The sequence below is a fragment of the Cylas formicarius genome, unplaced genomic scaffold (assembly GCF_029955315.1).
Source record: "Cylas formicarius isolate icCylForm1 unplaced genomic scaffold, icCylForm1.1 PGA_scaffold_7__23_contigs__length_41026272, whole genome shotgun sequence".
Taxonomy (NCBI): Eukaryota; Metazoa; Arthropoda; class Insecta; order Coleoptera; family Brentidae; genus Cylas; species Cylas formicarius.
The window spans coordinates 23,221,478-23,235,190 of NW_026844352.1; the positions used below are offsets into that span (position 1 = coordinate 23,221,478).

General features: G+C 33.5%; 1 protein-coding gene across 2 annotated transcripts in view; it reads right to left on the minus strand.

Moving 5' to 3' along the window:
* Nucleotides 1-13,713, minus strand: part of LOC132705706 (inositol 1,4,5-triphosphate receptor associated 2-like) — a 22,825-nt gene continuing 9,112 nt past the window's right edge. For both annotated transcript variants that reach the window (XM_060676507.1, XM_060676508.1), the window contains exons 2-7: nucleotides 6,182-6,318; nucleotides 5,008-5,239; nucleotides 4,760-4,926; nucleotides 2,802-3,023; nucleotides 2,500-2,724; nucleotides 1-297 (exon numbers count right to left, since the gene is read on the minus strand). In XM_060676507.1, the coding sequence (XP_060532490.1) occupies nucleotides 48-297; nucleotides 2,500-2,724; nucleotides 2,802-3,023; nucleotides 4,760-4,926; nucleotides 5,008-5,239; nucleotides 6,182-6,318 (1,233 nt within the window). In that variant the 3' untranslated portion in view covers nucleotides 1-47. The remainder of the gene's footprint in view (nucleotides 298-2,499; nucleotides 2,725-2,801; nucleotides 3,024-4,759; nucleotides 4,927-5,007; nucleotides 5,240-6,181; nucleotides 6,319-13,713) is intronic.

Here is a 13,713-nt window from a genome sequence, read left to right on the forward strand (position 1 = left end):
CTCAGTTGTATAGTTTATTCGTTATTTGATGTTAATTGCAGTAGATTCTACTTTTTCTTGTATTTTGCGCTCCCGGGTTTATTCGTAGGCCAAAACCAGGAAAAATAGGATTCCGTATAGTCCCTTTTTGTATATTCGTATTCCAAATACATACGCACTAGCGTTAATATGCTTATCGAAAAACAAACTACAGCGCAAAAGTTAAAAAATGCATAAAAATAGTCGTTTTCTGACCAGTTCTTCAATCGTTCCGACAGCTCGTGTCGAATATCTTCTAGAGACAGTTTGAACTTATTCCTGAAACAATTAAAATTATTGCAATTAATCGTTTTAATAACACTGGCGCAGCTGGTTTTTCCAAGTGAAAGAAGACCAGACATTCCTTATTGTTTACGTGGCTAACACAAGATCACATTCTAAAAGGATATGTCAAATTTTTAATATATTACATACTCTTGTGTGTTTCGACATTTATTTTTTATTGTTTATCGTGGGTAGATTGTTATTGTTACGTTGCGGGTTTTTCGATTTTTAGGATTACTGCGGATTTCTGAACAAAAATTGGAACCTCAGGATTTTTTAATAGAATAATTTGAATTTGTTCTTAATTTAGCTCTCGCTTGCAGGGGACGCTACTCTTTTTCACTCTTCTCACTCTATTACTTCAAACCAAAACATTGCGGCTGCTCTCAGCGGAATTATTTGTTACAAAAAACCAAAAATAAAATAAAACGTTGGCACCCTGCATCTCGAAAACGAAGCATTTTGAACCACATGGCTTCAATATATTAAAATCAACCTGTGCAACATCGAACACAAATTAAATGACACCCTGTATAACCTGAATGTAACAGAATGTCCTAGTAAGAGCAACTACGAATATTACGAAATTTGAAGGAAAAAAAATTAAATCGGCCAAAAGACAGGGCTGGAAATTATATACGAGTTTCTGAAATGTCTACCATAGGGTTATCTCGAATTTTAAAAATTTCTAATATCAATAAAAAGATTCAAATCTTTTTTGTTATTATTTGATGGGATTCCCAAAAAATGTCAGCAGTTGGACCCCTTCAAAGGAATTATAAAAAAAATAATAAACATAAATAATTACATTTTATTTTAAATATCATTTGGGAATCGTAACGTTTTATTTAAGTTAAATTTTCGATTACCCCCAACACATTAATAATAATAATAAAAATAATAATAATATTTATTTCCATTGACTTTTAACAAAAGTATCGGATAATGTCAACAAGTAAAAAAAAAAGTACATAAGAACACTAAAATACAAACTTTAAAAGCAGATACGTACAAACACACAAAGTATATCACACTGGAAGATCGACATTACTACAATCAAAGTATTCTTCGATAGAATAAAAAACGTTCTTATTCAAAACTGGCTTTAATTTTTGCTTAAATAAATGGACAGGCAATATCTGTCTGACGGACAAAGGCAATTTATTATATAGTTTTATTGGTAAAATCATAGGGCTGTTAGCTACTTTGGCTTTGGCTTTGACTTGGCACCTGCAAATTAATATTAGCTCTAAAATTGTAATCTCCATCAATTCTGGTCATGCAATAATTAGATAGATTATCCTTTATGTAAATTATGCTATTTAATATAAAGAGAGAGGGAAACGTTAAAATGTTTAATTTTGGGAACAGTGATCTACAAGAGTGACCACGAGACTTCAACATTGTTCGAACAATACGTTTTTGTTGGACAAAAACTTCACTAGCTCTGGAAGAGTTTCCCCAGCATATAATAGCGTAAGATAAGCAAGATTGAACATATCCGAAATAATACAATAGTAAAAGCTCAAGATCCACATTCGACCGCAGTCGCCAAATAACAAAAGTATGCCTAGCCATTTTATTTAATACGTAGTCAATTTGGCCTGTCCAGGACAAATTACTGTCTATGAACAAACCCAAATACTTGACAACGTTAGTCTGATTAATCGATTTACCCTGCATTCTAACCAATAAGCTCTTGTTCAAATCCCTAAGCGAAAACAACATCATCTCAGTCTTTGTCCCGTTCAAACAAATACCGTTACGCTCACAATATCGGGTCATACCACTTACTGCCCTAGTGAGATCTTCCAGATTCCTAGATGACACTGCCAGAACAGTATCATCGGCATATAAGGAAACATAATTGTCTGGGAAAGAATCAGATATATCATTAATAAATGTTATAAATAATAAAGGTCCCAGTATGCTTCCCTGTGGGACACCGCTGATGAGGTCCGAATTGGCCTCAGCTTTGAAATAGTACGCACTTTAACTATGGTTAACATTATAAATTTTTGTAGAAATCGAATTTATGCCCACCGAGTGACCATTTCAGAAACTCCAAATAATTTTCCAGCATTTGCTCTTGGCCGATTTAAAAACTTTTTGTTTCAAATTTATTGGACCATCTGTTACGTCGTTACCTTTGCTGAGACACCCGGTATATGTAAAACACATTCTGAAAATACTTACGAGAATGTTCGAGCTAGTATATTATTCCTAAAAGATATATTTGAAAGTGGAGCCGCACTTCCAAGACTAGATTCGATTTTCTTAACAATCATTTCCTCTTTTAGGCTGTTCGCGTCCAAATTCGCCTCTTCGTCCTCTTCTTCTTCGCGCACTTGTTTATGAAGTTGTTCAACTACGGCCTCGTGGGCAAAATCCTCCTTAATTTTCAACAGTTCTCCGCCCAGCCTAGAAGAAAATTATTTGGAGGCGTGGCTGATATGCTTGTTACACATTGAAGCACTTCAGTATAAATTGTTTCTTACTCTAATCGATTAGGTCTTCCGCCTTTTGTCAGCGAGGTAGCTCTAATCGACAAATCAGATGTTCTCCTGCTGAGTTTGTTAGCGTTCTGATCATGCGCCGTATTGACCGTCCCAAGGCTAGCCCGCCTTCTGGTTATAAATTTTCTATTGGCGTTTAGAAGCAGTTTTTGGGGTGCAGCCGGATTGGCAGAGGGATTTTCAGGAACTCCCTGTAATACCCGCCTAAAAATCAATCAAACTTTGAAACGAATTATCAAAAACATTTTTTCTGATGATTTATTAAGTTTAATTTGGTTCCGTACTTTCAGTTTCAACCCATTTAGTCCCACTGGTGGGTTAATGCACCACCTATTCTATGATTCTTTTTTGTCACATCTAGGAAACATTTTTGCACATCCATTTAAAAATTTTATTATTATCACTACTAAATGACATAATACCATAGAAATCGCTAATTTATGTCTAAAGGAAAGATCTTATACATGACTTCAAAAGTTAACAAAAGTGGTACATCAATTTGTATCACATTTTCAAGTAAATCCAAAATAGTAAAGAAACATGTTTTGGATTTGTATTGCCATTTTTGTTAAGTCTATAGCATGTAGATTATATCGCAGAAAACATACATTGGAAATACTATATCGATTATACTTTATTTTTTGAAAATATTTACTAGTGCGTGAATGCACCACTGGTTTTATCTGTGAAACAAAACTTTGTTATTGCAAGTCTAGACAAGTCAGCGCATATAGAATAAACATACAATAATTAGCGTTTCCTTTAGTATTGGTTTGTGCCTTGTGCAGTGAACGTTACAGTTCGTAAAATATGGCATTTCCGAGGTATTTGACTCAAAAGGAATTAGAGGCGGCTATGGAGGAGATCGTGATGGCTGAGGACAATAACAATGAAAGTCGTAAGTATTATTTGGATTTACGTATTCTTATGTATTTTAGCATTCCATTCCTTGCAAATTTATGCTAAAAATAACGTGAAAAAATATTTGCAGAACATATTGACGCGGTCTATATTCCACCCGACGTGGATCCCTTGACTGACGAAGAAGATCATAAAGGATAACACAAATCTACAAAAGTTTAAGGAACCAACCGAGATAGTAGGAACTTTCGAGTTACATACACCGAATGATACAGCTGTCCTTCAACAGTCCTGTAATTCATCAACTACTGAACCTGAATGGGACTCATCAGATAATGAAACCCTGGAATTCAAGACGTATGTTTTCTGCAAACGACAGGCCTGCTTCTACTGTCAAATGGAAGAAAGATCAGATTGACTACACTCACACACCTATATCTGATGAGTTTAGATCATGTGAGGAACTAAAAAATAGGTTTTCTGGAAAAACTCCGCTTGAAATATTTTTTATGTTTTTTGAACTGATAAAATTATTACTCAAAGAAATCTTGCACCTGCCATAGATGAAGTGCGTTATGATAATCAAGGTCACCTCATGATTGTTCATGCTAATAAAGCCCGAAGGAGATGTAGAATCTGCCACAGCCACACAATTTACGTTTGTAATAAGTGTAATGTGCATTTACATACTTTATGCTTTGTAAAATATCACCAAAAATGAAACCGGGTGTTACCAGTGGTGCGCTCACGCACCATAAAATATTATGCGTTTTTTTGTATCAAATCAGGTTCTATTTGGAAAACAATCTACTTTTAGTTGTTTTTTGTCGAATTTGAACTCTCTTTTGTATATGAATGTATAAATTATATGTTACATCTTATGTGCCCCAAAACATTATTTAATGTTTTTTCCCAGTGGTTCGTTTACGCACCAGTATTTTTTTGTATGTTTCGAGTTTTTAATATTTTTTTTGACACATGTAATGTATTATTAAGTGCAACAAAATAAATTATTTCAGAGCAAAAAAGTATTTTTTAATTTTTTTTTATGCGTGGGATAATATGGGTTAATATCATACTTAGTATACTGAAGTTGCCTTCTTGCAGAATCTCTTTGATGTTTCAAAGCTTGGACGTGATTGACCATAAGCTGAACAGATTCAGTCAACCGATCTTCATGCTGTACGGCACCATATCGCTCAGCCGCGATTGAAGCTAACGACGAAGCCTTCGTAATAATTTCTATCTAAAGGGCAGAATTGCTATGTTTAAATATTCGTTCTTTAAATTTATATTTACGCATCTTTGAACTATTTATATCACTTACTTGGGCTAACAATATAGACAGCAGTTCGGCACTTTCAAAATCGGTGCATAAAGGTTCCAGCAAAGCCAATTTTCCTCTTAGTTTTTCAATTTCCTGGGCCAAATTGTTTTCCGTCTGATCCCGAGTTCGTCTTTGACGCTCACGACGATCTTTGATTGTGGCGGCATCTATTGCGAACGCTAATGACAAGCTGGTGAATTTTTGTTCCAGCGTCTCCTCACTTAGAAGTTCTCTAAATCCAAAACATATACGCATTAAAACTTGCCTTCATCCAAAGTGGGTCAACATAAATAAAAACTAACCAAAACCAAAACATAAATGCATTAAAACTTGCACAATGACCAAAGAAGAGTGGAAAAATGACCCACCAATAAGGCCAGAATTAATCTGGTATAAAAAATCAAGAACTAGAAGCTAGGTTCATCCAGGACGAAAGCCCTATTCTGTTCGTAATAAAAAAAATAATAAATGAGAGCCAGCAGAATAACAGCAGTATAAGATAGCAAACCTTTTTATGAAGTGGCTAAGCCCTATGAAAAAGCAACCATCACAAACAATTCCAATAATGGAGAGACACGCCATGGCAAGGACAAGTCAAGGAATTCCAATTTACAGCAGACCTGCTGAGCTATGAAAGGAAGACCGTAAGAATAATGGTAGCTCTACTGACAACATAATGGTAGTGAAAGAAGGCAAAATCTGTCAGGAAGAGGAAGAAAAGGCCGTACAGATGCCATCAAGACGACTTTTTTATCCGGTCAGAGGCAATACCACTACCGGAGCTGCTGAGTAAAGTTAACTACACAAAACTATCTGTACCTATACTGATAATACTGAATCAACAAGAAATAATAATATGCTCCTATGCAAGTCATTTCAAGCCTCACTTTCAATCTATAAGTGTTCACCACGACCGCCAATAGTTTGAAAGATTTTAATTTGTGGCCTATTTGTATGGAGATTGTCGAACAAAAATGATGTAAAGTGCAGGTTGGTGTGTGCAATTTACTGTACTATAACATTATAGTCGCCTGAGAGGTCTCAGTTTTACCCTCTGTAAGCTACACTGTTCTATTGAATATTTTGTTTTCCTATAATTCCATTTAAAAACAGAGATTTTGAGGGAATGTCAATAACTAACAACTAAGTTATCTTAGGAATATATTTTTCTTACTTTGGGGCATCTCCATGAAGGCCCATCCGTTCAAGGACCGAATTCGGAAGACTAGGAAATGCGTCGGCATTTCTTATGCTGTTCGCTCTCACCGCAGCTCCATCGGAATTGGATCTGGCTCTATGATAAGTTGGTTCCTGAAAAATGCATTAAATATTTTTATATTTTTTGTAGCGTTAACGATCTTATATCTAGGAAACACAAAGGAAAACAGCTACATTTTTCAACTTAGGTAAATAAATACATAATTTGCACACAGTTCACCTGAGTATATTTTGCTTAGCTCTAAATATGTTATCGATAACGTCAGTAACTTTGTAAATTATGATACATAAAACAAACTTTTACCACTACCCAAGTAAATTCAAAAACCGATAATTTTTAATTTATAGTCCGGCTATCTGGTAGATATAAAATTGATGAATAACTTGTTATTCTAGATTTCCAAGCTCAAAAGTTGTGGTAAACATACAAAGAGGTGCGCGAAATGTGCGCGTGTCGTTTAAAACAATAGGTTAACCATGTTTTCTAATTGAATGTTAATAATTAATGGGACGATATCAACATATGTCCTAAATGTCTTAATTTTTGAGATGCAGGGCGGAATTTCACTTATCTATTGTCCATTGTGCAGACATTGATTTCTCTTAAAATAAAACTTATTCGCTTAAAAAAATAAAAACCTCTTACATAACAATATCTTTAATGTGACCGAAACAGGTACTTTGAAGGAAAATAATCATTTAAAAGGGACCAATCGAACTGTAAAAAGTCCAGAAATTGAATTAAATTCTATTGATGAAAATTATGAACTTAGTACCAGAAAAAATGGAAATAATCTTAATATCTCGCACGTCTTGGTTTGGAAAATTTTGCCCGATTTTTATCGTAACCCATATCATATTCAACGAGTCCAAGCGTTACCTCCCAGAAATTTTCCCTTTACGTTTGTGTTGGAATTGTTGGAGCCCTTTTCCTGCCAGAAATTCTAAATGAACATAATTATCGCCGGATTTTAGAAGAGGATTAGCCAATATTGTTAGAAAAGTTACCATATTTAATTAAGAACAGAATGTGGTTCATACATAGCGGCTTGTAAGAGAATATTTAGATCACACATTTAATAACCGATGGATAGATTCAAATAGTTTGGGCTTTTCCTTTTGCTGCATATACGTGGAAAAGAGCTGAATCGTGTATCCTTCAAAGCGGAGGACACTTTCAACTAGTTTCTATGTTCCACTTTTTTCAAAAAGTTTGATATTAATTTATTAATAGAGAACTTTGTGAAAAATTATTAATAGTAGGTAGGGTTTTCTGTTGAATAAGAATCGTTTATTATTTATCTTGTTGTTAGGATATTATGTTATTTCATTAAAACTGTAAAAGTAAAAAAGAACAGCCTTTATTTTTTTTTTCTAGTTGCTAACTAAAAACTAGGTATTTTGTCCATTTAGCCAGTGCGGTGGCGACCTAATTAACCAAAACGTTATTTTTTTATAGACAGTCGCCGGCACGCCACTGATTTCCTTAAAAAAAATAATGACACTTGCATTCACTTTTTTTTAGTCAGTCGCACGGCTTTCAACATAGAAACTAATTTCTCTGCGTGCTGTCATATTAACGATAGCGTACATCAGATTGAAAAAAATCAAGAAATTAAATTTCTTTAAAAATGATTTTGTTGTATAATCAAGGGAGGTTGACGGACTGAAGCAATGTTGCCAGTACTGGACATCGCCGAGGTTTTTTACCGAAACACTATACACAGAATAATATTTTTCTACTTCCGTCTGTAAAATACCTAATTATGCACCGATCTAGCGTGCGGGAAGCGTCGCTTTACGACGTCAGTTTCGTTTTCCATGAATCCGAGCCACTTCGGATTCGTGGACGGGATTTTACCGCACGGGTTTGGGAGCAATGGGATGTTTTCGGAGATATTTCCCACGCTTTGTCAGCGAATGTATTCGTGATTTGCGAAAATATACCCAAAAACTAACGGTCGTAGAAAAAATATAGTATGCAACACGTTCGGTAAACTTTTTAACTCACTCGTTTATTAAAATCTCGCTCCGCTCGTGTCAAATAAACTCGTGAGTCAAATGCCGTTTACCGCACTTGTGGCATAATATACTATTTCATACATTCCATAGCAAGGGTAAATTAGAATTTCACTCAATTTACGTTAATAAAATGTCCGTTAAATTGTAAATATTATAAAATAAAATATATATCTTTTTTAACAATAGGTTTGTCTTTTTTTGTGTATTTCTGTTTAGTATTCTGTATTGTAGATTTTCAAATAAAGATCAATCGCATCGGATGTGGTTTGCATTGAAAGTGGGTCAAGTTTGTTTAGTTTAACTATTTATAATATATAACAAAAGTTTTGATATTGTTACCATCGTAACTATTCATATTTAAGCAACACTAATCGCTCCACTAGTTCCTTGTCTAAATGCAGTCTATTGGCTGAACAACAGCAATTGTCTGAATGAGTTACTCGGTCTCTTTAAGTTGGACGTCTGTGAGTACAGCTATGAAAATAAAATTTTGGCCTTGCCTCTCTGGTTGAAGCAGACTTGAATCATTTAAGGTGGTTTATGAATTTTTTAAATCCGATAACGATTGTCTTAAAAGTCTCTGTATAACAACCAATTTTGTTTGTGTCAAGCACATTAAAGTTCGCATAGTTTACCTTATTATTAAATAAAATCAATTAACATATACTTCTCAGTTCCAAGAAACAAGTGTTGGTCTAAGTACATTAAATTGATTAAAACTATAAATGGTTCAAAGTATACATGTAGACAATTCATGTGTTTTACAGTATTATCTTGTAAAAATACATGCACTGCTAATCAGTACGGTAATGAAGCATTTATTTGGGTAACTACTTATCGCGAATTTGTATTTGCGAATTCCCGTGTTTTTTGGTTTTTTTCCAACATAGAAAAATGGAAACATATCTTTTAATAGATGTAAAAAATTTGACAAATACTTTAAATATTAATAATTAACAATTGACCAGTCATATAAATTATAAACGGTCACTGTCCTCAATAACCAATAAGAATCTGTCGTAAGAATATAGAGCTCAAGTTTTACATAAAAGGGATAAAATCGCTTTACTCTTAGAGCCCTATTATAAGTACTCCATTACGACTTTTCAAAATAAACTAGCTATCGCGAGAGATAATTAGCTTGTCGTCAAGCAATTTTAAAAGTCAAATTTGCGCAAAAGTGTTGGGTTCAAATTTCTACCTACTAAATCGCCACATGGCAACAAACTTCTGTGGTAACATTTTGCAATAAGCAATACGCCTTAAAATGTATGCCGGATAGGAAGTTGTTTAGGTGTTTTGCCAGAAAAATCCTTTCACCATATCTGTTAATTTCACTATTTGCATTTTTTGCAGCAATTTAATTTACAAAATCAAAGCTGATATATGTAAGGCAACCATATTTTGTTTTAATAAATTCTAATTAATATTGTTCTGCCTAAACCTTATATGCAGAGTTCATCTAACGAATCTCATGAAGTACGGTTATCAAATAGAAAAGTTTATATTTACGCCAAGATGCTACATTTTCAAAACGGCTCTATTTCTCTCTCAAAAACTAAAAGAGTTATCAACTTCTTAAAAATATTCCTTCAAAAAAAACAAGGACAACAAGTACAAACAAGTATACAGTTTTATGGTGCCCAATGACCATTTTGCATTAAAAAGTGATCCTCAAAAGAAATTTAAAATTTTTGGTTAGTCTTAACTCTATATGGAGATAAAAATTTGCTATTCACCGTCGTGTGCAATGGTGATAGTTTTTAATAAAGGAAATATCAAAGAGGAAACTTCGTTTCAGTTTTGATTAAACCACTCAAATATGGAGCTCATCTCTATAAGTGAGCATTCATCCCTGTAATTAAAACCGTAATGGCGTATTACCTGTGTAATACTACCAAAAATATACTGCATTTATTGTTTTGACGATTTAAGTTTTTTCACTGGATAGTTCAAGGGGTAAGGGTAAGTACCTGTCGATTAACAACATTCTTCTTCTTGTATTTTTGTGTCTTCCACATAGTTTTCCGATTTGTAAACAACAGTCATTTTTAATGCTATAGATTATAATTGCGATAGATAAAGGTACGTCACAAGACTACAGATAAATATTTATTGGAATCTTACAATTAAACATTTGTTTTGGTTCCTGTTTTTTAACACTTTAAAATTGGAGACCCTCGATGAAGCAGATGTTCCCCTGATAGAAGCAGACATGTAAAACAAAGCAAAATTTGAAGACGAAATAGAGATGGTAGTCGAACCTAATGACTATTTAGAAGACGAACGACCTCAGCAAATAAAAAAACGGATCCATTTGTCTTCGGATGCTAAACAAATTGTTTTGAATGTTTACAATTTTATAAGAAATTCAAAGGGAAATTAGGAACAGCAATAGAAACAAGTGTACTAACTGTAAGAAAAAATGTTGGAAATGGAATGGTCAAGAGGATAGTGAGAGAAGATACTGGTACTTCTCGAGTTTTTAAAAAGCAACATACAGATCTAATTAGGCGTATAATCTGCGCCGCTTATAAAGTTAATAGTGTTTTGACCCTAGAACGACTGCATAAAAATGTACTGACCGATTTTCAGTTCCAAGCAATTGATAAACGTCAAGTTCTAATTTCGCAAAGGAGCGTGAATTATGTAAATGCAATTGAATAGAGGTAGCTAAAATATCAGTACAAAGCTGGTTTAATTGTGAAAAACGAGTAATAAATGAAGAAAATATTTATCGAGAACAATTAGAAGCGGAGTTGATCATTGATCTAGGTGACGACAGTAGCGATTTTGACGATTTTTAATATTTTTAATTTTTAATTAATTAATAATTTTTAATATGTAGAAATGTAATGAAATAGAACCCAATGAATTGTTGCTTTGTACATGTTTATGTACACGTTTCGACAATTGCTCGGTGAAAAAGTTTGAAAACTTATATAGATAAATTCTTAGGACGGTCCTGGAATTTTTACGGGTATTCGTCAGGGTATTCTATAAGGGGCTGCGGTTTTATAGTAATAAACAGTAGGCAAAATTAATCACTCGCACTCTATTTCGCTTTTGCTTCTTTCGCTACTTAGCTTTTGTTTCGAATTTCGTCATGCTACTGGTTATTTGAATCGCAACACGTGCTACATATAAAAAATGGGTAAAAGTAAGGCAAAGTCATAACCCGTTATTCAAACCTAGTCAAATTATTCTAAAAATAATTTTAACAATGTTAGAAATCGAATTCCATCGGCGGAACTGCAAGCTCATTTAAATATCAGGTTACAGCTAAATTTAGACGAAAGTGTGATATGCGAGAAAAATTCAAGGGGTCGTAAATGTAACTCAAATATTTCAAAAATCATAAATTTAGAAAATCGATTCAACGCGGTTGTTTGTATTTTGTAATTAGCTGAGGAAGCTAGTAGGTTTAATTAAAATAATGAAAATAGTTGCAATTTATCTGCAATTTGCCGAATTTATTTTCAAATAACTTTATCGTATATTAAAGGTGATGAAAAAAAATCACAGTACAGAAATAGGTGACCATTTTTGTTCTACAAGGTTTCAAATTTATATGTATATACTTCGACCAGAAATGTAGTGCTTTTACAACCGACCCAGTTAACTTTGCCTACCGTTTATTACTCCAAAATAGCAGCCCCTTATAGAACACCCTGCCGAGTAGACCCTCACCCGTAACCATTCCAGGACTGTCCTAGGAATTTATCTATCTACACTAACAAGCGGGGTATAAGTATGTCTTCAATCTTTTTCGACGAGCAATTCTTAAAAGAGTAAATAAAAATATTAGTACAACGTAATAATTTATTACGTTCTATTTCATTACATACATAGGATCATTATTAATATACAAAATATTAAATATAATAATAATAAACTGTGTCACTTAAATAATCGTCACTATCGCTACTGTCGCCACCTAGTTCAATGATCAACTCCGCCAGTAATCATTCTCGATAAATATTTTCTTCTTTTGTTACTCGTTTTTCACAGTTACACTTTTGGGGCAGTGTTATTTCTTCTTATATGCGCTTTCAACCCAGACCAAATCTCTCAACCTGTAAGGTAAATATTGTACAAGTACTTTCCCTTACCCTTTGAAACATTCAATAAAAACAGCCTTGCAGGGGCAAAGCTCAAGAATCAGGTACATGAACACGTACATACTGGAAGGATCACAATCAAATACCTCTGTAATATATACGAACATATTGCAATTTAGATTAAACTCTTAAGAACGATACATATCACCTGATATTAAAATAAACAAATTTAGAACGGTCCATTTACAAAAAATAAAAATTTCAAGTTTCTGCAAATATTCGTTACAGTCCATCTCAGGGAAGACCTACGTAATGCAGAATGAATGGGATGGGTTCTACCACGGACCTGCGAAGGTCTGCGGTTAAGGTACTGTAAAATACTTAAAACCTCAAAGTAATAAATGCACTATATTTTTGGTCGTATTATACTATAAAAGCATAGCATATTGACAAAAATAAAGTGCTAAAATAAGGCTTTTTAGAAGACAGAACTTCCAATAGGACACCCAATACAGATCCGAAGAGTTCCCACCTTCCCGGTGGGAGCTTCATCTCCTTTTGCTAGTAAAACAAAACTTCAACAAGAAAATGTTTATGACATTTTATATTCTACATACAAACTGTTATAAAAGTTGTTAACAACAATAATAATAATAATAATAATGTTTATTTATTTATTACATAATATCTTTACTTTTTATTTATTTTCACAAATTAATAAATTTAGCAAATAAACAACGAAAAAAAGGTTTATTCAAAAACCTGACCATGAGCACAACTTTAATAATTCACGCAATAGATTTACAGAAAACCTTTTTTTTTAATTAATTGATTCACACAAAACAGAAGAGAAAAACGCTGGCGGTTTATTACTTACTTTTCTAAAATTAAAATTTGCGAGGTAATTTATCTTATCGAACGAAACAACATATCCAGAATTTTTGGACCCAAAAAAACTATTTTGTAAAATAGATTTTTGAGTCTCTGGGGGAACTACAGCTGGCGAGTGCCATACAGATGCGTTGGTGTTAAGTATCCCCGATTCCTTATGAGGAAGATCTTTTTGGTGTGTAATTGTTCATTACGTTGGTTTCTTTGTATATGATTTTTATTTTATTTTTCTGGCATAATTTTTAAATGTTTTTCATACAGAGACTTCCTAAATTTATAGAATCATATATCGGTCCGCTTAGTTTTTCCATAACTTTGTTAACGTGGATCAAAAAAGAGTCTATGTGTACGCCTAGATTGTATTTGTTAGCGGAAGTTCTACAGTAATTAATTTTTAATGACTTGAATGGGGGGTAAGTATTTTTCATGTGATGTGGAGGGCATTATTAGCATTTTATGTATATTTATAGTCAACTCATTTAGTTTTGGTTTGGTTCAAAATGTTCGTCCCAAG